Below are 23,965 nucleotides of genomic sequence, written 5' to 3'. Positions count from 1 at the left end.
CAAATTGATCAAGTAGATACCATACAATCATTCCAGAAATGGGAAACCTACTTTGATGACTGATGGCTTGACCTCCTGCCGTCACAGTACAAAAATCAAAATTCTTCTGTATTGAAGATACTGAAGCAGCCACCTCCTCTTATTTACCCACTAACAAGATCCATAAATCACAAAAAGAGCGTTGCCTTTATTTACCTGCATTTGTGCCTTTTTCATGTTGGCGTTGACAACAGCTGCCATGTAACTGAGAGCTGCCTCTCGAGTTTCACCATTCAGTAAAATACTATGCAGAATCTTGAACAGCTCTTGCTGCAATTCCAAGGAAAAGTTCTGTTAGGTTGCACATACTACAACACAACACCATCGTGTTCCTGCTTTCTGTTTCTATGTTTTTACAGAAACAAATTCCACTCTCAACAACTACTGCTACAACCTTATTTGTCAGGATTGTATGGAAACATATGACAATAGTTACAAAAAGATGCATATGTAAGACTAGTGCAGCACAAACAACTAATACAGTAGTTTGGTGGTTTATTTCTTAACTCATCCTCTAACATTAACTAGGATCCATGACTAAGACTAGGACTAATACAGTCTGAACTGGCTTACAACCTCCGAGACAGGCTTGCAGCACTCACCAACTTTTTTACCTAATTACCTTCAGCCATATCCTAAAAAAATTATTGTTTAATACAAAATCTGGATTTTTTTTAGGTGACATTATTAATTTTTGTTAAAAATTAACAAACAAACAAAAAAATTTTGTTAAAAAACAAACAAACAAACAAAAAAAACCCACAATATTTTTGCAGTTCTTTAAATACAAGGACACTTACCCTCGCTAGTTCCAGGTAATGCTGCAAGGACTGGCTAACAACTCGGGTGTTTTCAAGAGTGATGGCAGGTCCTGAGAAGTACTTCTCAACAACTTTGTTCTGAAAGGGGAACGAATAGTGCTGAACATATCAAGCACTAAGAACAAACCATTCTGTCAGCATCCTTCTAGGACACTTACGTCATCTTCAGCAAAGACAGAGAGACTGAAGAAGGCTCCAAGATAGGAAAGTCTCTGCAGCTCTCTTCCTGCACCTGTGCTTAAAGATTTAGGCAGCCACAAGGGCAAAGAGACAACCTAGAAAATACGAGAAACAGCAAACTGATCATAAAGCTGCCATGTCAGCCATACTCCTTTACCTGCACTGTCACCTCACAGAGTTTTACCACACAGCCTCAATTCTTCAAAACTCAGTCATGCTGTGATCTAAATGGAAACATCTCCTTGGTATTTCAGAAATCTAAGTCACTTTCATAACAGCCCTTCTACATTCTCAGGGAGAAAGGACTCCCATCACGAGACTACTTTAAGCTACCACTGAGCATTAACCATCACAGCAGCTCTTTAGAATTATAAAGAACATTATCAACATGGAACACATTAATCAACAGAGTAAGTCTTACTTAGAAAAATCAGTTTAGATCCACTTACCAAACTGCACATGGGGTGTGTTTTTCCAAACTTGATTTCACAAAGTTCACATAATGCCTATAAGAAAATTGCAAAAAAAGATTACTTGTGTATAATTTGCAGACAGTTTACTTAAGAATAATAAGCTGAACATAATAAACAGCTGGAAAAAAAATAGTAAAAAAAATAAAATAAATCAAACCTTTTTTCCCTTAACCAGTGGAAAAAATTCCATCAAATGGTGAAGAGGTCCAAAAAATACTAGAGCACACCCTGCTCCCCTACTTAGTTTTTACATCTGTTTCCATCTGTCTCAAAAAAGCTAATGTCTCACACCATAATAAGTTATTGCACTTGTTTCAAAATTAGCTGTGCAAATTATTTGCTTGATCAGAACATAACAATGTCTTTGCTGGACTCCTGAACTGCCACATAAAAGTCAGTAACAATAATAAATAGAGCAATTGTACTATACATACAGCAAGGCCTTTGTCTTTTGAGTCAGAGTGGAAAAATGTCAGATGAACACAGTAGCCAGAAACAAAGAATCCTATCCCAGATCTCTAACTCACTTTACACTGCAGCACAGAAAAAAGAAAGTAGTTATAACAGACAATTTTGAAAACACAAGAATACTGTAGGCTTTCACATATCCCACTTCTCCAGTTACATGTTGTCATACTTCAATTACACCACAGCTGGTCACTACTATTCCAACCTTTTGGTGAACACCGTGCAACTAAGGATTATCAAAATTGAATTCTTTTTTCAAATAGTTCCTCCTCCTCCTGACGAATTTGCAACAGTTTGCAATTTAAGTGACTGAGCAGCAAATACCAGAACAACAGGAAAATCGAACAAGAGAAGATGGCTGTTTTGCAGAAGTGCTCCAGTCACTTCATTTGATTTCCAGCATACATCCCAGGCAAGTTTATTTCCCCAGGTACAAATGAAACCCAGGATATGAAGAACAGCCTTTTTTTGGCATGATTCACTGAAGATCTTAAGATCTGAAGTGGTAGCTGACAACGCTTAGTTTAGTCAAGCATTTAGCTTGCTCTTCTGTGGTCAAGCATGGTGTTCAAAAGATTTGTTTTGTCAATAGAAGCAGCAGGAGGGAAAAATCTAGGAACTAAAATATGCACTTAAAAGAAACAACAACAAAACTTTTCAGCCAGGGAATATTACAGTATTTTTCTACAGCACACAGCCATCAATCCATATAATGTTGATTCTAATGCAATAGATTTTAACTTGCCACAAGAGCAACAAATATTGGTATGGATATTATTCCTTCTTTCCCAGACTTAAATTTGCAGAAGTTTAGCATCCACTGTGTTTAGCTGGCATGCATGACCAAATCCCTACATTCGATTTGTTTTATGTAAAGCAACTCAGATAAATATTTTAATAGTCCATTACACAAAGTCTGCTGTGCCTTAAATGTAGGTGTTACGGGCATTACACTCACATAACTTCCAGCATGAAGTTTGAAATTAACCAAACACAGTCCAAAAATGGCAAAGTACATTAGCTTGCATAGAATTTGCCTATTACCAGTAATCATGAAGCAAATCTCCTAGAAAAGAACAGTCCTTACCATAAGGGGGTACTTAAAATTGTCACTATCAAGGGAGCACTCTTTGGAAGCTATAGCCAGGCCTTGCAGGATTGGGATAAAGATCTGTAAAAACAAACAAATAAATAAAATAATTAAAAAATAATTCTAATGACCAAGCAACTGCATGAAATGCACACTCACTCTTCAGATACTGCAAGCACACAACAGAAAAAATAAAGACCTTCTCTCTGAATTTCTATTAGTTAGGTCAATGTCAAGTGACATTTCAATGCCTGAATGCATAAGGGTATCAATGCTAAAAATACCCACCTTTCAGCCAACTGTTTTGCTTAAAGCTCTGAAATAAGATCCCTGAATTGCATGTTAATTATGCACATGAACACGCAGAAGCACCATCAAGGTCTCCAATGGGTTGGCAGCTCTCGGGACAATTACCAGTTTGCCTGTATGCTTGAGGAAATCACACTGCTCAGATTTTCAATCTGCCATGTACCAAGTTGGTTTTGTGCTGGGAAATTTTAATTGTGGCAAGAGTAAAGATACCAAGCAGCAGTAATGGAATGTTAAAAGAGGAAACATGAAGGGAGCTACTAACCAAAGTAATGATACCCAGCCCTAAGCCCCAGTCACACCACTCTGACAACTGCTCCCCCACAAAAAGATAGTAACAGTGTTTTAGATAATAACTTTTCTTCAAAATATGAGAAATCAAATGCTATTCTAAAAGTCTAAAAGTATATAAATATCTTTATAGCTGAGTTGCCCAATACTACTATGAAAGATTGTTACCACCTTTGTGACCTCCTGCTTTAATGTTATATGGACCAGAAGCATGCTAATTTTGTGTCTTAATTATTAAACGTATAAGTTACAAATTTGCATCATCTCAGAGTACTACCCTGACACACAGGATAAGCTTCTGCTTTTCAGTCACATCCTCTGGAAAAGGCCAATAATTTATAAAATGTTCTAAGTACCATATATGCAAACTATTTGAGATATTAAAATAATAATAATTACTGAAGTGTGGTGGCTTGCATATTTTTAATATTTTTGTATTAAAACAGAATGATAAAAACTCAAGATTAACCCTGTAACATAGATCAGCACCGCATGCAGACATGCTGAGTCAGCACACTTCAACATCTACGTAAGCGTGTGCTGCTTATTAACAAATACATTTTTAATAACTAGAATCACAGAAAGTCAATCTTTTCATAACATTATAAATGAGTTAAAAAAAAAACTATACTTGTTTAACAGTTTGTTAGGCCTTGAAATAACAGATCTAGAACTGTGAGATGCAGAATAAACCGTTGAAAATGCACCCCTGGATATGGCAAGTAGTTAAGATCCTACAATTCCACTTATTTCTTTTTTTTTCTTAATTAATGTCTTACCTGTTTGAACACCTCTTCATCTTGGTAAGTTGTTCTCACCAGTTCTTGGATGAAGCCAAATGGGAGATTCCTACACAGCATATATGGTACCAGCAAAGACTGCTGCTGCAGTGACCTTTATTTGTGCAAAAGAAATCCAAAGCTATTGATTATACGCGGGAAAAACATCCAAGTCAGCACATTTGAAGATGTGCCAGAAAGCAGATCGTCAGTATGTGGACACCTGCTCCTTTCAGAAGTAACCAGCCTTGCCTTCTGTAGTTACTTGTGCAGAGATTATTCTGAAGCAGATGCTGCTGCCAACATCACACTTTCATTTAATGAGGCTGGAAGAAAATAATGGCTTCAGAGTAGTAATTGGTTCTCCCTTTACTCCTCTCTCATGAAAGGACCCTTTGTTATGCTCAACTAGTGAAAGAACAACATTTTTTGTTGTTGGACTAGCATTAAGAACCTAAAGTTAGTGTTTTCTGAATTAATGCAGTCATTGCTTTTAACTGCTCCCTAAGTTTCTGAAGAAGTATCTTCTTTTCTTTATTACATACATAAAACTACTCCACCGTCAACATTGGTTCATGTAAAGACGGAACTAGTCTCAAACACAAAGGATAACTGCTGCAGCTTTCGAGATAGTAGAAGCATCTGAAAGCAAACCCAGAGTAACTTAAACTTCTCTCCATGAAGGTATTAGAGGGAATAACACTATCCAGTGGTAAAGCAATAAATGATTCCTCAGGCACATACATGCATCCTGCTCCAAAAACTGATCTTCAGTTTCCTTACCTAATCTTCAGAAGAAAAAGATAGATCTCAAAAGAGAACAATCTAACTTTCCTGTTCACCATCAGCTGTATTTACCTTGGTTGCGTTAAGGATCCCTGGAGCACCAAAGCAGCATGCGAAATGCACTGCGATCGTATGTTGCTCAGTAACTGACTCACTGTTGGCTGGCTACACATCTGACAAAATTAAAGTCATTTTAACACAAAATTCAGAGACAGAACAGGAAATATGATCAATTTCTCCATTTGTGCAGTATGGATATAATATGCAAGGATTAGCAGGATTACAGCTAAAAGTCTTTCAGACCATACGTAAAGAGCTGTATGTTCCTTTTTCCTTACAAGCAAAAGCTTACAGCAAAATACAGAACCCTCTCACAGGAGTATGCTTTACATGGAATAAATGCCAATAAAAAGCAGCAGAAGGCTGCCCTCCAAAGAGGAAAAGTAACTTCTAGCTCTGCCTGTTTTAGGTATGTAAAACATATAGAAAGCTCAAAATGATGTTCTTAAATGTACCTTTGGTGCTTTTCTCTCCTCTATTCCAACCCGGTCAAAACACTCGATGAGGTAGTTCAGCATCTCTGTCTCCTTACAGTTTTCAATGGTGAAGTGATCACTGCAGGAATCGCAAACACTTGAGCTGCCAGAGCCTCCCACACTTTAAAACACACACACAGAAAAAGAAAGAGAGAGTAAGATCCAGCTCTTTAGTGTTGCACAACCAAGTAACTCACGAGCTCCTGACCACCTGTCAGTTCTCTGAGGACTCCATTCCAACAGGCACACAGCCTTCTCAACAGTTAAGACCATTTCTGTGAGCTCTCCCTTTCGGGTTGTCCAACTCAAAAAAAAGTCAGCTGCACTGTAACACGACCAAAGAATCAATTACTCTGTTAAATGAACAAGGTATCAGAGTGGCAATAAGGCACAAAAACTTAATGGGAATCAACCTTTTTATCACACAGCAGCACTGGAAGCGAACAGCCTTTATATCACGCTTGATGTCAACAGTGCTATAACCCCTGGAACATCACAACACTTCCATGCAGTGATGCAATCTCTGCACAGCTCCTGTGGTCTCTGTCTACAACATTCAAGAAGTTACGAACCTCCACCAACTCTCAAACTTGCCAAAAGAATGTAAAAGCCTCCAAGCACAAAGATGAGACCTTGGCTTACACATGAGAGCTACAGATAATCATGTTATGTATTCCAAGGGAGGAGAATCAAAAACAGGAGGCTACGTATCCAAGCAACTGTTTCATTTATCATTTCCACATCTGAGATTGTTTAATTTCAACTCAGTTCATTTTGATTCCCTTATAGTAAGATATGCCATGTTGGTAAGCAATGCAGCTACAGGGGAAAAGATTAAAACAGCGGTATTGTAAACATGAAACTAAACCCACAAAGAAAAAAGCATGTGGATGGTCTGCTACTGTTCTTCACTGAAGAAAGTTGGTGCAAAATTAAGGTGGATTTAAATGAAGACCCCTTTACAAGTCCAAGACCTTGAACTGAGAAAATAACAGTACTTCTTCCTATAGGCAGCTTTCAAAAAACACATTCAGACTACAAAGTGTAACTTCCTATACGCTGTAAAATAATTTATGCTGTAATAATCAAGCTGTACAAAGCTACTGCGCAAGCTTTACAGTCCAATCAATAAATCACACAAAGGTTATCACTTGATAAGCATTTGGCAGCTGAGCTAACAAAAACTCTGGTAACAAGTTTCTTTTGCAGAGAGAATTGTTTTCAGTTCTGCAATTAACAGTAACCCTTGTAAAATGTATCTCTAATGAGGTAGTATTGGGTTACCATGAAACCATACCTCCATTTTTTATTGCTTCTTCTAGACCTGACTTCTCACATCCAGCTTTTAAGATTCTCTTTTAAGAACAGCAATTTATATTAGAACTACTATTTCTATAATTAGTCATTCTGTTAATGATTTCACTGCAGCAGTAATTGAAGTTATTCCAATGCAGACCTCATACATCCTCCACACACACACTGAATGCCTTGCTATTTTCAGTCTGCAAGTTGTTGCATAATTGTACAGTCACTGTGTTCATAACTTAACATCTTATTGCTGTCTGTAGAATGCCAGGACATAATAAAGAAACCAAGATTCCAGAAGCACAGCAGCCGCAGAAATCCCTACCAAAGGCCGTGCAACTCAATGTAATATTAAGATAAAACTGCTAATATTGAAGAGATTAAAAAAAACAGTGGCTAAAAACAAACCCAAATTCCAAGTATGCACACAAACAAAGCATAAACCTTTGTTACCAAGTTCTCTCATCTGAAATCAGATGGAAAGGAAAAAAAGGAGATGCCAGCAGAAGGTATTCTAGTTAACCGATTTTAGCTGTAGCATCCCAACATGCCACAGGAATAACCACAGACAAACACTGGAGGGGGAAGATTATCTCATACCAAGTCTTTTAGGGCATTCCCCGACATCCCAGAATAATTCCTAAAGTCTAGACCTGGTCTAATATTAGAAGGTTCAAGCAATTAGCTTTTCCTTCAGTTCTGCTTTAACTAAAATACTTCACAAAGGATTGAAAGCCTGGAAGCAGTCCCTCCCTCCCAGTTGTTACCATGCACGTAGAGCTTATAACTCAGACTGTGCTGCCCTTAGACATTAGGAAACTGCCACTGGCTCTGCCTATTAGAACAAGACAACGTGCCAGAGGGCATCTCCAAATCACTACCCATCATAATTAGGAACCAGAATGTTCAGAGGAAACGTTCTGGCTACTAGCAAGACTACAGAAGTATCATTTTTCAGAAAGTTTTCCTGAAATACATGGTTTTGCACAAAATAGATCCCCTTTCTCCAATTTGAGTTGATCCAAAAGAATCAGGCATTTCCTCAGAAGTTGCTGTGCATGCAATGAAGATGAAGCGTCAGATTTTAAAGGGCAAAGAAAAGAAACGTTTTCATCAACAAAGAACACAAACCACTGGGATATGACAAACTGTCCTGAAGGAGGGCTGCCCTTTTTTCACACCAGAACCTCATATTTAATGGGAAAACATTCAACATCAGACAAGACATTGCAGGCACACTCAGCAATGGGAGGTAAAACTAAAGCTCCTACCCTGTTCACGTCTCCAAAAGCTTTGCTTTCCTTGGCATGCCTGGTGTCCTGCAGGCTGTGTTAGTTGTTTTTTTTTGCAGCCTCCAAACAGAACGAGGAATAACCCTCAGTTTGTTTCCACCTATCTCAGAGTCACACAAGTGGAAGGTTTTTGCTCTATGACTCCCGAGCCTCTGTTTTACAGCAGAACACCCTGCAACCCACCACAAACAGCCACAGTCCCCAGGAGCTCCAACTTTCAGGTGTTTTCTTTATCAGATAGAGGAGAGATCTCAGCTGCCAAGCAATCGACAGCAGAACAACTCCCTTAGCATCAGCTGGCTCTCTGCCATTACATTTTAACCAATATCCTCATATTCCAGTTTTTTATAGGAGAATATGCAACATGATGTACCACTGGTTTTAAAATTACAACCATGGGTAAATAGCACCCCTCCTACTCACACACAGTCAATGAGGAGTTCAGCTCAAACAACATTTCAGAAACTGTGCTCATTAAACTTAAAAGGCAGCATGATTAACATTTCCTTAATCCCAGTCATCTCTTCAAAGGGAAAAAAAAAAGGCAAGCTGACTAACTAGCATTCATTACATGTGTTTATATACCTTCGTACAAACAACCCTGGTCACCTGCTTGGCTCTACTCATTTCCCAAGTTACTTTGAAAAACACTTGGCACTACTCATACTGTTAGTTCCTACACAACCAGACATGCAAGTTACATTCTCTTGCTCCAATACCTGGACCCAAACTGGACACAAGAAAAATCATCATCTTCATTTTCTTCGTCACTACTGTCCTCAGACACATCAGAAACGCCAAGGAAGAGGAGGGAGAAAGGGTTGTCGTATATACTACCACAACAGAAATGAAAAAGGCCATCAGATTGCTTTTCTTTACACCAAAAGGAAAGAACAAACAGCTTTTCTTTTAAGTCTACCAAAACTGTCTTCTCTAAGCATGCAGCCAGGCAGCTCACATTAGTAAAAACTAAGACAATACTACCATGCTCCATGACACTATGAGTTATTCACATATTCACACCATACATTCACAACCAAAAAATGTAAAAATAATTTTGAAGATCTTATAGAATCAAAATTTGTTCTAAGCTACAACTGTTCAGCAGTGGCTCCAAAACCCTGCCTGTTCAGTTATCCCTCCTGCAGCGAACAGAGACTCTAGGAGCAGCCAGAGACAGAATGCAGTAGTACTTGGCCTACCCTACAGAAACAGACTAATCTGTAATTTAAATATATGCACTAGGGAATCAAACCTAACACAGTCCAGCATTTAACAGCTTTCAGCAAATCAGCTACAGTCCTACTGAGAAAACTGATTTCAGAGCAGGATGTCTGCTTGGTTTACTATCCAGCAGAAGCAGATGAACAGAAAGCTAATAGCTTATCATAGAATCATAATAGTTTAAATGGGGTGGATGTAAAATGAGCAGGAAATAGACACAATATTGTTACCCTTAAAGTAACTGCATTACTCCTCAAATGCTCACAGAGACAGCTTACGGATTTTTGGCAACGAGTGCATGTTAGCAAGTCAAAGTATTAGCACAAAATGAAACAGAGAATCAACTCCAGGTGAGTAGGGTAAGCTCAGCACAAACACGAGCTGTTCCAAACTGCACGATCATGCCACACCCTGCACAGCACACATTAAAACTCTTTTGTTCTTGTGAAATACCTAGAAGGAATCCTGTTCAGTAAAGATGAACGCCTGCGCAAGGTACTGGGTGAAGCAGTAAACAAAGGCGGACCCATGGTGGTGGGTCTCTGTCTGGGTGCAGTGAGCAGCACGGCTGGAGGGCTAGCAGCCATGACTGGAGGACTTGAACTAGCTGGGATGGAAATATTCAAGGAACGCGGGGTAGAAGAAGCTGAAAAGCCTCCAGAGTGGGCAACAGTATATGGCCGGTACCTCGCAGAGGAAGGCTGGGTCCAAGAAGGGCTGGTTGTTGTGAGGTGAGAGCTGACAGTAATGGAAGGCACAGATGTGGTGGCAACTGAACTGGCTGGTGGGGTAAGAGATGAACCAGTCATTGGTACATAGCTTGTGAAATTGGTAGTAGGAGCTGGACTAGTCCCATAGAGACTAAACCAGTTACAGGGGAAAAAGAAAAAAAAAAAAAAAAAAAAAAAAGCAATCATTTAGGATATGAAGAAAAAGGGTGAAAAAGATAAAATGAGCAGCAGATGCCCTTCCCCTTCAAATGACTCTTCAGTTCTGGTTCTGCAGCTCACACACATTAATCCATTTTATTAATACTAAATAAAACTATGTTGCAATTCACACATTAAGAGCCTCAGCCTCCGCTGATGTAAATTAGGGATATTTCTCAGAAGGAACAGCTACACGGCTTTATCCTGTCAAATATGCTTCTAGACATGGCAATATAACCAAAAAGGGTGAGACTGCAGGGACATTCACAAGGAAAACAGCAAAAAACTTCTAAAATCTATTCTACTTATTGCTCTTGGGATATTTTTATGCCTCTCTAATTCTACGAATCAATACTCAAGTGAGATCAATATTCAGTTAGAAGTCACCTGGATAATGAACTGGAACCAAAGGAGCCCACATTACAGAACATAGGGCTGGTTCCTGGGTTGGAGCCCGTGTTTAAAATCAGGCTTCTGTCAGGAGACCGGGCAGTTGCAGCAATTGGCTGTGATGTAGCTGTCAGACTGGCAAACGGGTTTTCATCCCTTGACTGGGTAGACATCATCAGCACTTCCATCAGGATCTGTCCGATCAAGTCCTTAAAATCCGAAAACACTGTTAGGAATAAAAGAAGTGATTTAGTACTCCTGTTTGCTGCCTTCAACTACACATTAGTCAGAGATGTAAATATCAGAGATTTCAACTAAGAAGGACAGTAATTTGCACGCGTGAACCAAGTGCTTCTCTTAGCAAAAGCAACTGAAGCTCACAACTACTGTTGCCTGTATTAACTAGGTTGTGAAGATACAACTACACATAATTATAACTCTTGTGGAAAGTACCAAAGATCATAGGTGACCTGATGTTGCTACTATTCACTGTCTTGTCAATCTCTCATATTTTCCCACTCTACTTCTGCTTTGGGCAAGACATGCTGTGAAAGAGGAACGCACACAAAACCAACCACCTGTGCCAGATAAGAAAAAAAATTTGAATCTATAACTGGTAAAATGTAACATTATATAATATAGCCTGAAATTCTTAGCTTATCACATGGACCATTAAATGTTGATTATGATAACCCAGTAAGTGAATAAAAGCTTTCTGAAAAGATCCAGCAACACTGCAGTGTCATCATGTTGGTGTGACAACAAAAGAAATAACCAGTGAGATTGAAATGATTGATTAGACCAAAAAATATGACCAATCTTTGCCATGATCCTTTCTGGGTATCCCATTTCCTGCTTACAACCGTTGGCATCAGATGAACTTTTTTCTTAACACTGAAATCAAGCAAAGAGACGAAAAGCTAAAGAACGTGCCACCCAAGTGAAACCACCTCAAACAGTGCAAACAGCTCCGATTCCTACCTTCTTTTGGGTTCTGCTTAAACTGAGCAGAGAGAGAATTCAGGAAGATAACATCTCTGTCTCGGTCCTTCCAAGAGACTCTGAAGATTTTACAGACCAGCTGTAAAGCTTGCTCCTCGGATACCTCAGACCCAGACAGAGGTTCCTCCGTTAGGGGGAAAAAATAAAATAAAATCAACTTATTTGCATTAGTTTTAACTACACTGGTCAAGTCACAAATGTATCACGCACAGGTCTTCTTTAAACAGCTTGTTAGAAGTGGGGAAGAATAAAATGTAGCTTGACAAAAATGGGCAACACAGAGAAGTTTTTTCCCTTAATTGGACATCACATCATCGCAATGGTAAACCTTGATTGCACAGAGATTTCCAGCAACTATCAGCACCTTTTCAGATGCTTTTATTCAAACCATTTCACAAACCATAGATGCTGAGTCATCAACACATTCTTATTTGACTTTATTACTCTACTGCTACTGTACAGACTTTCATGTAATTCTACCTCTCAAACTTACTTCTGCAGAGAAGGCTTTATTACTGATACCATTTCCAATGCAGATAACCAGGCAATAGAAAAATTTTTGCTCGTAGGTAAGGTCTACACTGTCTCCTATTCACTTACGTATTTGGAGACATCAAAAAGCTACAAGGAAATGAGCCAAGTTGGCAGAGCTTTACTTTACTTTCCACTGAGTCCCCCCCACTGAAGACTGTCCTCGATTCCAAGCTGTTTATTTCACAGCAGCACAATGCAAGCTGTCCAGCTGCCTGCTTTACAGCTAAGAGTTGACTGGAGAGGATTCTGCAGCAGGGTTATTGCTGGATGGCGTGAAGCCAGGCTTCTCCCAGCAGAGCCTTCTACTGACAGATTGGGAATAAACAGAAGGCATCTAATGAGCATTGCAAGAACTGTAGAAACTTCCCTACCCCAACGTCCCATTTCTTTGGGGCTTTATTTCACATGGACCTTAAAATCAAATGACAAAGAGGACAATCTTACAAATGAATTAAAGCCTTGTATCTGCTTTCTTCCTCTTTCTACTTAAAATAGTTCTACTTCCTGTCTAAACCTCAATAGCTAAATGTTCTTATTTTCATATAACATTAAGAAGAAAATCCTATTACACAGCATTACTTCAGCACACATAGTATACGAAGCAGTACTCAGTATGCTTCTAAAAGCTATACAAGTAATAAGCAAAATTCTTCAAAAGTATCTTAAGAAGCATTTATTCAGGCTTACTGTATATTAAAAAAAAATAGACACGGACACGAATAGATGACTTTTGTAGGAATCAAATAAAGCATTTTCTTCAGTTTCCAAAAATCATTAATAAACCTATTTCTGAGAAATTCCAAATAGAGCTCTGATATTAGAGGTCCTGATTTTTTTTTTCCTTCCCATAAATTTTTATGAGGAAATTCAGTGCAGAAGTTTTTCCATAGATGACATCTGAAAGCCTCTCAAAAGAGCACATTCAAAACAGAGGTTGCTGAACTCACTGCAAGCTAATATTCTACATCAGCCCTCAATTCTAAACCCTTGTTCCTGTTCCAGTTTCACTTTTTGGGATACTTAGCCATAAACAGTTCTAGTAAAGCTTTTCCAAAAACCAATGTTATCCATTTTAAGAAAGAAGAGAACACATGGCAAAACCAAGGAACATCACAGACTGCAAAGCTGCACTCGGGTAACAGCATGTCAATATGGAAAAATGCAGTAAGGTAAAAAAAAAAAAGGCAGAATTCACATAGTCAGAGATGAAATCTTCATAAATTAAACACAAAATGTTTAATAATAATGATAATAATAAACACGTAATAGAAGCCTATGCTACGATAATGTATGAAAAAAACAAGTGGCACAGTTAGAGCCAAATTGCCCAATTTGAGGAGTTTTGCCATGAAATTCTGACAACCGACATTACAATAAACCACATCTGTAATCTGGAAGAGAAAGGCCAACGTAAACAAGCTAACCTTATCAGTCAGACTTCTTTTCTCCCTGCGATCATTCTCATCCACTTCCATGTTCTCAATTCCTGAATCCACATCTACCTGGGACATACTGCAAGTGGAAAGAAGAGGAAATGTCCATCAGCTTGCAGAATGCTGTAAGATGTCCTCTGTAGGATGCTGACAGAAGGAATGTCATCTTACGCAGCAAAGAAAAAGCCAGTGCAATAGGAACAGCCATACACACAAACAGCAATTAAAAGTCAAAGGTTGATAAATACTTCTCAAATTACATTTTTTCTGAATTCAGAAAACACAGTACTAGATTTCTTCAGCAGGCAATACAAGCCACACAGCCATCACATTCCATAATGTACGCTCTTTTAAATAGAGCAGTTTGATCGTTCCCAGCAGATAGGCTCATCATTTAACATCTAAGATGACGCTTTGTCTTTCATCATTTTAGGTCATGAGTTACCATGAAAGACAGACTAGAGACAGAATTACAATGGTCTAAACAGCGTGTCATTTTTAAGCATTTAAAACTATTGCATTAACTTGGTTGGAGGTGAGAAAGAGCAGACTATTTTCTTGTCTAATGCTTTTGATGATTAGCAAGGTGCAGTATTTGCTAGCTTACACATGCTATTTTTTCATCATCATCATCATTTCTTTTAATTTTTACCTTTTTTCACAGGAGACACTATCAATATCCATGCTCTGAGACCGAGAGAGAGACTGAGATTGTGTTTCAAGGCTGTTTGATGGAGAACTGCTGAGTGAACTCACTCCTTCGCTGCTCTGGCTTCGGTGGGCTACTCCTAAAAAAAGGCACCACCAAGATTATTACCACAGAGATGAGAATGCATGACACAGTTACACGGATGGAAAAGGTGAGGAAATACTGGTTTTCAATCCTTCTGTTAAGCATTCTTAGTAACAGGAAATAAATGCTAATAAAAATCACATTTGACTACAGAGAATTGTATTTTCAACCACTCTTTACAGTAGCAATATAGAAATGCTTACCTGTATCATAACACAGAGAACAAAACAAATTTTGCATTAAGTGCTCAGAGACTCATTTCATAATAAATAGGTCTAGAAAACCACTTGGTTTTAAAGCCTGCACACAGCACAGCTAAGTGAATGATGTCAGATTTGAGTAATACTTAAATTTGACTCCATCAAGTTAATCAATTAGCATGGATTTATAACAGTGCTCAGAAAGAAGCTAGAGAGAAGATAAAGGGACACTAGGCCCTTTCACTCAACATGCTTTCTCCCTTCTCCAGTCTCATCAATTGAGAAGAGTGCTTCAAATCCATACACTAAAATGCAACACACACAGAACATCCAAAGCAGACCACTGGAAGATCCAGTCAGCTCACAGTGGGATTCTGAAGCATTTTGAACAAATGCATCAATAACATTAAAAAAAAATAAAAATAGTTTTCATTTATTTTTTTTTTAAACAGCAAAAATGACTGCCACGTTCCCAATTCCAGAATGTCTGCAGGAAGGTTACAAACACGTAGCAACAACTGCCTCTGTACAGACACTACTCCTTCATTTTCATCTTTACTGCTAGAACCAAGTAATATTCTCGTCCCATCTTTGATCTGAGAAAGGCTGCTTACAGCTTTCTCCAAGCTCTTGTCTTGCAGAAGCCTTGTCTTCCTACGTGCAAGACAAAGGGCTGAACTTGGTTGCCAACTGAGCTCTCCTACGACTGCTTTGGGTGCAACCCTAAGACATTGCCACGGTTTTCCTGCAAGTCAATCCTACCCAAACAGCACCATCACAATGGGGTCAGCTTGAGTGAGGATATAATACAAATAATAATATTTGTAATAGAAAATATAATAATAATAATAACACAAATACTGTCAGTTGTCCCATTAGACAAATTCTCCCACAGTTTACTAAGAAATTATCACTATTTTTCCTTCTCCACAAGAACAAGATAAGCATCCAACAAGTCCCAGCAGCACGCACCATTAAGTGTAACACCAACAAATGCACAGCAATACAAAACAGGGCTTTGGAGAACAGCTGACGAGCTTTAAGATACAAAGTAATGGATTCACTTGGCAATGAAGATTCTTTGGAGAAGCATTACAGACCAGAAAGGCATGAGGAAAGACATGTATAATTACAAGCAATGCAGAAAAAGCGCTGTGTTAACACTGGAAGCTGAATGAGTCCTCCAACCATCTAAATGGAGAGGGCTCTTAAGTGTAGTCTACTCCTAAAATTTCTATCCAGTGACACTGGCTCAAGTTGTGTTTACTAATAAAATAGCTTTAATTGAAAGATGCGACCGTAGTCTCATCAATGTCAGGTACTTGCACATCAGCAGCCAAACTCCTTGAAGGAAAACCTCCACAGAAAGGCAGTATTAGTCTGTCTGCTTAAAAAGAACAGAGCAGTGAATTTACTCCTCTCGGTTCCTCGCTTGCTGTTTACAAGACATTCCCTAAAGAGTATTAGGTTTCAGGTGGGAAGTGTAAGACCAGATTCACAACCTATTTTTAAATTCCAGCACCAACTCTGTTTGTGTCACTACTGAGAAGTGCCAACTTGTCCCTCGCTCCCAGCAGTAACACATTCTGAATGCTTCCCAAATCATTTCAAAATAAAAAAAAAAAAAAAATGCTGAAGGAAAATATCATTTAGAAGACAACTGGTGGAATTCAGCACGGGAAGTAGGAAAAGTAGCTTCTCTGCACCATTCCAACTCATGTTCTAAGTTTCTGTGCATAGAAACAATTTATATTTAATTTCCCCTTGTATTAGATTGGGAATTAGTATATCAAAACCCCTCAGGTCTTCAGATAAAAAAATGGAAAAAAATAACTTGCACTGGCATTCAGAAAAGAATTTAACAGGCAGAATATTTAAACAGCCACATTCTGTAACTGGAGCCACATAAAAGTACACTGCTGTATGGTAAGACAACACAAAATGCACACCTAACTGGTGTCCACCACAAAATACTTGCTGCATTTACATTATAGTTGTTCTCTATGAAGAGGAAGAGATAGGAGACAAGATCCTCCAAGAAAAGTGAATTATCACTTAACTACTTATAAGCCAGTATTAAACACCTGCAAAAGACTTCACCCAGGAAACAGGAAAATGTCAAGCCTATTTCTAAATGGACAACTATTTCATCCAGTCCTGAAATTTTAGGCATGGATATTGCAGTTCTGACACTGGAAGTCTTTGCAGGAGGGGAAAATCCTCACGGCCCAACACAAACTCTGCACAGAACCTAAGGATGTAGAAATACCAAGCACAGCCTCTGGACTGCGTTCAATCTGGTTGCAAACTAAATAAAGGCAACTTTCGAAAGCAGAACTTCAGTGATGTAATTTCCCCACAGATAACACCGAGCAGAAATACACTGCCCATGGCAGGGAAAGGCTGCCTTCAGGTACTCCAGCACACCCCTGATTCAAGATATCCCAGTTACAGCTTGGTTCTCTCTCACTACCTCACATAGAAAGAGACAGTCTTCCATGAGTCTTGCCAAGGCACAAACCTCCCAGCTCTTCCCAAACAGGTGGATAAAGGAACTATAGCAAACAAGGGTTTATGTTGTTTTGCATTCCCTTGGGGTCACACTCCCACTGCCAGGAAAATCAACTTGACCTGCAGCACTCATTAACAGGCCTCTTTAAGCCAACTGTCTACCTACCATCTTTTCACAATAAATCTTCCAGAATTTAATTGTATCTGAGCTGTGATGGATGAGGCATACAATAAAACAACTGACACCTGAAGTTCCAGTTTTCCTTAAAAAAAGAAAAAAAAACAACCATAAATGCAAGCACAATAGCATGCAGAAGTTATGAAGATCACTGGCCCTCTATGCAGGGCTGTCACTGAAACACTATTTCTAGGATCTCCAAAGTACTTTTAAAATGTCACATGGAATAAGTGAGCACACATTCCATGAAATTGATGTATGAGTCTGATCCCAAACAACTTCACATAAAAATTGATGCTTGCAAGGACATTGTTCTGCTGGGGCTGCTTTCTGTATGTCCAAATAAATTAAAATCCTCTGCAGTCATTTTAGTCTACTACTGCAAAGGAACTCCTGCAAGGCACACAGTGTTAGCCAAGTCCTCATTTACGCTAAATAAATTCAGCAGATAATCAGCTGTGAACACTTTCTTCCTGATTTATTCCCCCAGTTTAACTATATCCCTGATTGTGATGTGCAAATACACATTACTGAATTGCTACAATGACTGGCACTATAGGAAAAAGCAATCCACTGCCTAGATACCTTCTGCTTCTTGTGATCAAAGTTTTATCTGTGTAATTAGCAACTGTCCAATGCAGACAGATGAATCCATACAACAGGAGTCTCTAAGGTCTTGATTGTACAACCATTTCAAACCACAATAAACCAGTCTGCCAGGATATGAACATTTCTGCTTCAGGTAGGTTCTTCCACACCTCCTGTTCTGTTGGCATTAGCATTTACACAATTGTGCATCTGCTTGAAAACTAACCATTAATTTTTTGTGGGTTAGTTTCCACCTGGAGTAAGTCCTCACCACACATTTGCTACTGTCAACAGGGGGAGAGGCAGAGAGAAAGGCACCTTTCAGCAAGAGCCAGACCTAAGAGGGATTAAAATAGTCCTGTAACCACAGGCTGAGTGAACATGGTAAGCGAACTCTGTACTATTCGCAAAATAAATAAAGACATCTTTGCTTCTGGGTTGCTGTCTATCATCACAACGACAATACGCAGCGTTAAATTCCAACCGTACGTGATTTGCTCAGGAAATGCTTTTGGTAGCTTTTCTCTGGCCTGCTCTGGATACAAGAGCAAAATATGCAAAAGGCAGCCCCTTCCAGACACCTCAGATCCTCCCAACTTTGCATACTTTCTGCATTTGTCTGATTTTAATAGATAAGGAACTTCATATGGTCTGAAGTAACTGCTATTTGTAAATATCCTACTTGTCCTCACTGCAGCAAACACTGGAATTGGGAAAACCTTCATCTTGTCAAAAATACTGCAACACAAGCAAGAAAGCAAATACTTCATTCTCGTGTTGAGCACAGTCATAGCCCACTACTTTTAATTGTGCCAAACACCAGTAATTAAAGATCAGAAATGAACTTGGCACCGATTGCTAAAAAGTACACAGGAATCCATCAATAAAAATTGTGTTGCAAGACTGAAATTACTTTTTATCAAGGAGAAAGGGGAGACTGGCTTTCTTACTGTACTACTTGTCAATAGAAAAGCACATTACACTCAATCAGCTCTGGTGAAGACTTCAAATATTATCCTTAGTTTTACAGACGCCTGGAGAAGAATTTTAACAATCCATTTATATTCGGTAAAATGAAGACTTGAGCACCTTCAGTGACCAATTCAGAGTGTTTCTTTCAGGAAGTTATTTTTACGATAGCAGAAATAGTGGTAACAGCATTCAAGCTCTGAACGTGAGGGGTCGCACAATAACATCCGACAAGCAGGCAATAATCGTTGCTGCCCCAAAGGCCGGCCTACCTGATGCACCTATGGGCGAGGTAGCTGGGGTCATGCTGTGGACGCTGAGGCCGAGGCTGTGGGACGGCCCTGGGGTCGGAGCTGCTGCAGGTGGCCCAGGTGGGGTCTCTCTCTGCGGCGATGTGAGCGGTGTGCTGGGCTGGGACGATGGTCCCCCTGCCAGCCGGGCAAGGCGCCTTCGACGGATCTGCACAAAGGATATCAAACAAACAGAAAAATTCATTTGCATACATACACACACACTCCACAGTTTTCTACCGCTGGGTCTCCTAAATGGCACTGTATCCCCTCCTGCAACACTGCAAATACAGAAGGTTGCTTGAAAACCTACCATCTGCAGCTCTTATTGCCATTTCTCTGTTCTGCACAACAATACTTGATGCTTATTTATTAAGTATGTATTTGCTGCCTTGGAAAACCCATTTGCACTGGAGAATTCTGTGTCCATCCCTCTAACAGTTGTGTAAGACAAGTCTAACATTTACCATTCAGCAGTTTCAAAACCTCTAACACACCTCCTGATTTATTGGGGCATTTGATGAAACAAACCATGTTAATCTAATAAAAGAGCTAAAAGGAACATGACCTTTACCTTCATTTCTCACCACATAACACTAATAACAAAATTCTGCTTAAGAAGATCCAACTGAACTTTATTAAGAGAGGACTGTATGCAATACTATCTGAAACAGCTGTGCAACACTGGAAATCTACCTGTCACCTGCTGGGCAGGAGTGTCTCAAGAGGCAAATGAAGACAGTCAGTAGCAACCTGCCATTACCTGGAGCAGTCTGACCAAATGGAGTTTTGGAAAATCAGTTTTCATGTTACCAGTGGGGCAGTGCAGTATTTGCCTTTGGCAAACTATTTATTAAACCTCATTTCTGATCGCATAAAGCTAATATAAGATAAAGCTCACAAAACTCGTATTTGAGAACTATGAAACTTGAAGCAAAAAATGAAAAATATAGAAGAAATTATCCATAATTATGGGCTGCCCTCAGAGAATCTGATACAAAAGCTTTTGGTACAAAGGAAACAAGCATGGAGTAAAAGCAGATGTTCAATCCCCACACAAGCTCATGTTATTCCCTGTTGGTATTGAGATCCCCAAGCACTGGTGTAATTCCTCAGTTTGCATTTCTGCTCACAATCCTATAGAACTGCTGGGGAAGTTAAAGAGTGAAGTAAAGAGTGAAGAACAATCTGTGTCAAGTCCATGTCTATGCGACATTGCTGCAGTCACATAATGGTCTGTGAAAACTACTCCAAGGGGAGGAAGAACAGATCAAATTAAATCAGACATCAGATTTGGAACTATATGTGGAGAGAGAGGCACAGAAAAATACACCCAAATGTTAATCAAGAAATGTATACATTTATTCTCAACCATGGTCAAACCTAGATGACTCAATTGATGCCACATCCCTCACAGGGTATGATTTGCACAGATGCTCTCTGCATCAAGCAGGTAAGCGAGCTCTTTTGTGCCACCCCACACCTCTTCACCTACAGCAAAGGCAACACCAACACCAGAGCTATGTCACAACCAGCTGTGGTCGATATTATTCAAACAGGAGGTCACTTGTTTCACCCCTAGTCCATTAAGCACTGACCTTTCATACAGACCAATGCTCCGGACTGTAACCTGCCCTGAAGAAATTTCTGAAGAAGGGAACATATTGAAGAAACCTGCCTGGATACTGGGATGCTTTTAGATAAAATTCTGCAATTCAAAGCAACTCAAGAATTTTCCTACCCACTTAAGAATGACAAATCATCAATCGACTCCAAGTATACTGAGAGACAGGTTTCGCAAAGGTGAGGGATAAAGAACTGGGTTTGGCTGCTCTGATGCCCCAAGTCATCATACTCCTCCAGGTTTACATAAAATTTTCAAGGAAACTTGAAATTTGATCTGAAAATTTGATAATTACGGGGAAAAAAGGACAAAGAAACAACAGTGCTGTGCCAGAAAGGCAAAGCCATCAGGCTGAAGTGGGAGCATGCAAATACAGCATGGAACTGATGCATGCCTTCTGTCCGGTTCGTTCGCTTGTGCCTGGACACAGCATGGGCCAGGATGTGGGCAGTGCAATGGGCACAGCACAGTGCCACGGGCCTCGTGCTGGGCCTGCAGGACGCAGTGTTTGCATAGAGCTGGGCTGCAGCCCGCTGCCTCCACGTAGCACAAAGAGTGTGACAGAGCTGCGGGAGTTCAAAGTCAAAACAACCTGGCTTCACTTTGGATTGCATGACTAACCACACCGCCACGGTGTAACACGTGGGGCTTTTTTATATTTATTATTTTATTAGGAGCATTTAGGATACCCTCAACAATGCCTAACCCTTGATTTCAGCAGCACTGCTTGCAACAGCAACCTATGACAAGCGCTGTGTCACTACATTGCCCAACAGCAACAAGTTATTTGGTACCAATTACTACATCAGCACTGTTTGTTCCATAACCTACCTTCCCTCCACCATAATACACAGTTTAAAAGCTTAATGAAAAAAAAAAAAAAAAAATCTAATTGGCTGAATGGAAAAGGCATCGTGTTATTAATTAGTACAGTTCTTGCCGGATACATTTGGTCTTGGGACAGTAACTTTCAGAAATATATTTTTGATATTAATGGGCTTCCAAAAAGCTGTTAGCTGGACATGTTGTGACAACCAATGTAAAAATAGCAGCCTGTTAAAGCAGCTGATAACTGAAGCACACAGCAGAGCTGTAAGCATACAGGCAGAACTGCTCCCTTGGGCTCAAGCACCTCAGCTCAGATTTGTACATAATTTCACAGACAACATCTGTTTTAGTAGAAACTGCTTCATGAGCTTCTAAAGAAAATGTTTCTACTTCTGCAGCCAGAGAAGAAATCCCACCTTTGTACAATAAGGTGTAATTGGAATTCTTTGCAGCTTGTAATTTGTATTCTTACAGCATGTTAACCAAGCTTAAGGCATGCTTCATTTCCTGGGGATGTTGCTCATGGTCCGTAGGCACACAGCACAACTCCAAACTACTCAACAGCTGTACACGAAACACACCAGGTTCACCTCATTCTATCCCACTTCATGACATACTCAGCTTGACTTTGCTTTTTCCTACACAGTTCCCAATGCTCACAATATTATCAAGCACTCACACTAAAATTCACACCAAAAAGAGGATTTTTGCTTCTCCCAGATCCATGATGGTTTTGGCATGGGCTGTAACAAAAGACAACTTTCACAGAATCACAGAAACACCAAGGTTGGAAAAGACCTACAGGATCATCCAGTCCAACCACCCACCTATCACCAATAGTTCTCACTAAACCATGTCCCTCAACACAAAATCCAAACGTTCCTTGAACACCTCCAAGGTCGGTGACTCCACCACCTCCCTTTGGTGCTTTAACAAAGTAAACACAGAGAAAACTTCAGCGAGAGACTGCAGTGGTAAACATCTGAAGTTAACATGCATTCTACATCACAACGCCAGTCATCGACTGCATTCATCTCTCCTCTCTGAGAGTTAAGATCTGTTATCCACACACAATACAGTCAAATATAAGGAGATAACCTCACCTACAGGAGCCTTGCAGCTAATTTCAAGTTCGGCTACTGCCAGATAAGAGGTTTTCAGACAGAACTCACACACGATGTAAGACAGAAACACCTCAGTGAGAATGCTGCTTTCTGTACAGCCTAACTGCGATCCGGGCTGCACCGCATTGAGAACAGCAAAGCGGAGGTGCAAAGGAGTCCTCAGACAGACAGATAGACAGACTGACAGACTCCAGCTCTTCCATAGCAATAAGAAGCAACCGCGCGATTGCCAAGCAGGCCCGGTCAGAGCAGCGATCGGCCATGAAGCGCCTTAGGACCGCAACCAAGCGACGGTGAGGAAACAAAACGGCACCAGGCGCGCGGTCCGCACCTCGCTCCTCTGACAAAGCGGTATTTTAAGCGTCTCGCTACGGGTAAAAGAAAGATTTGATCATCGTTTTGGAAATCACACCCGGGAGGCGCACGAAGCGCCGGCACTCAGCACAAAGCTGCGCTCCAAACGAAGCGCCGAGGCGAGCGGCCGGGACAGCAGCACCGCCGGGCCCCGCGCCCCGGCACTCCGCCTCACCTCATCCGCGCTCAGCTCCTCCATCGCCTTCCTCTTAATGGTGAACGCGGAGGGAGGGCGGGCGCTTTCCTCCGCCCCGCCGACGGGCAGCTCCGCGGAGCGCTCTCCGGCCGCCTCCGCACTTCACAAGGGCATCGCCGGGGCGGCCTCGCCTCGCCCGCCGGCAGCCGACCGCTCCGCCGCCGCCCCCGGCCCGCCGCCCGCCCGCGCCTGGGCTCCCGCCGCGCCCCGTGAAGGAGCCGCCCGCCGCGCGCCGTGCGCCCGCCCGCGTGCGGCCTCAGCTCCTGCCCGCGCCGCGGCCGTTGCCCCGCGCAGAGATTATTCATCAAAACAAGAGGGCGGCAGCGGCGGCCATCTTGGGGGTGGGTCACATGAGGCCTCCGAGGGAGCCGGGCATGCCGGGCCGCGCGCGGCGGCGGCCAATGGGGAAGGGCGGGAGGTGGAGGGAGG

At 40.7% G+C, this 23,965-nt stretch overlaps 1 protein-coding gene across 5 annotated transcripts in view; it reads right to left on the bottom strand.

Annotated features, from left to right (window-relative positions):
• The window catches only part of UBE4B (ubiquitination factor E4B), a 35,988-nt gene extending 12,283 nt beyond the window's left edge, over positions 1–23,705 (bottom strand). Inside the window, exons 1-16 of one of the 5 annotated variants that reach the window (XM_048968034.1) lie at positions 23,516–23,705; positions 19,393–19,579; positions 14,534–14,669; positions 13,873–13,960; positions 11,894–12,038; positions 10,910–11,138; positions 10,047–10,454; positions 9,089–9,202; positions 5,752–5,893; positions 5,309–5,409; positions 4,451–4,565; positions 3,069–3,152; positions 1,490–1,546; positions 1,019–1,135; positions 840–938; positions 196–309 (exon numbers count right to left, since the gene is read on the bottom strand). In XM_048968034.1, the coding sequence (XP_048823991.1) occupies positions 196–309; positions 840–938; positions 1,019–1,135; positions 1,490–1,546; positions 3,069–3,152; positions 4,451–4,565; positions 5,309–5,409; positions 5,752–5,893; positions 9,089–9,202; positions 10,047–10,454; positions 10,910–11,138; positions 11,894–12,038; positions 13,873–13,960; positions 14,534–14,669; positions 19,393–19,579; positions 23,516–23,539 (2,160 nt within the window). In that variant the 5' untranslated portion in view covers positions 23,540–23,705. Of the gene's footprint in view, positions 1–195; positions 310–839; positions 939–1,018; positions 1,136–1,489; positions 1,547–3,068; positions 3,153–4,450; positions 4,566–5,308; positions 5,410–5,751; positions 5,894–9,088; positions 9,203–10,046; positions 10,455–10,909; positions 11,139–11,893; positions 12,043–13,872; positions 13,961–14,533; positions 14,670–19,392; positions 19,580–23,515 lie in introns of all 5 variants that reach the window. The other 4 variants (XM_048968033.1, XM_048968036.1, XM_048968038.1 and 1 more) reach the window with 4 other exon arrangements.
• Positions 23,706–23,965: the final 260 nt, after the last annotated feature.

Source organism: Lagopus muta, chromosome 21 (assembly GCF_023343835.1).
Source record: "Lagopus muta isolate bLagMut1 chromosome 21, bLagMut1 primary, whole genome shotgun sequence".
NCBI classification, from domain to species: domain Eukaryota; kingdom Metazoa; phylum Chordata; class Aves; order Galliformes; family Phasianidae; genus Lagopus; species Lagopus muta.
Note: the sequence above shows the minus strand (reverse complement) of the source record. Positions and strands in the feature narration are given on the sequence as shown.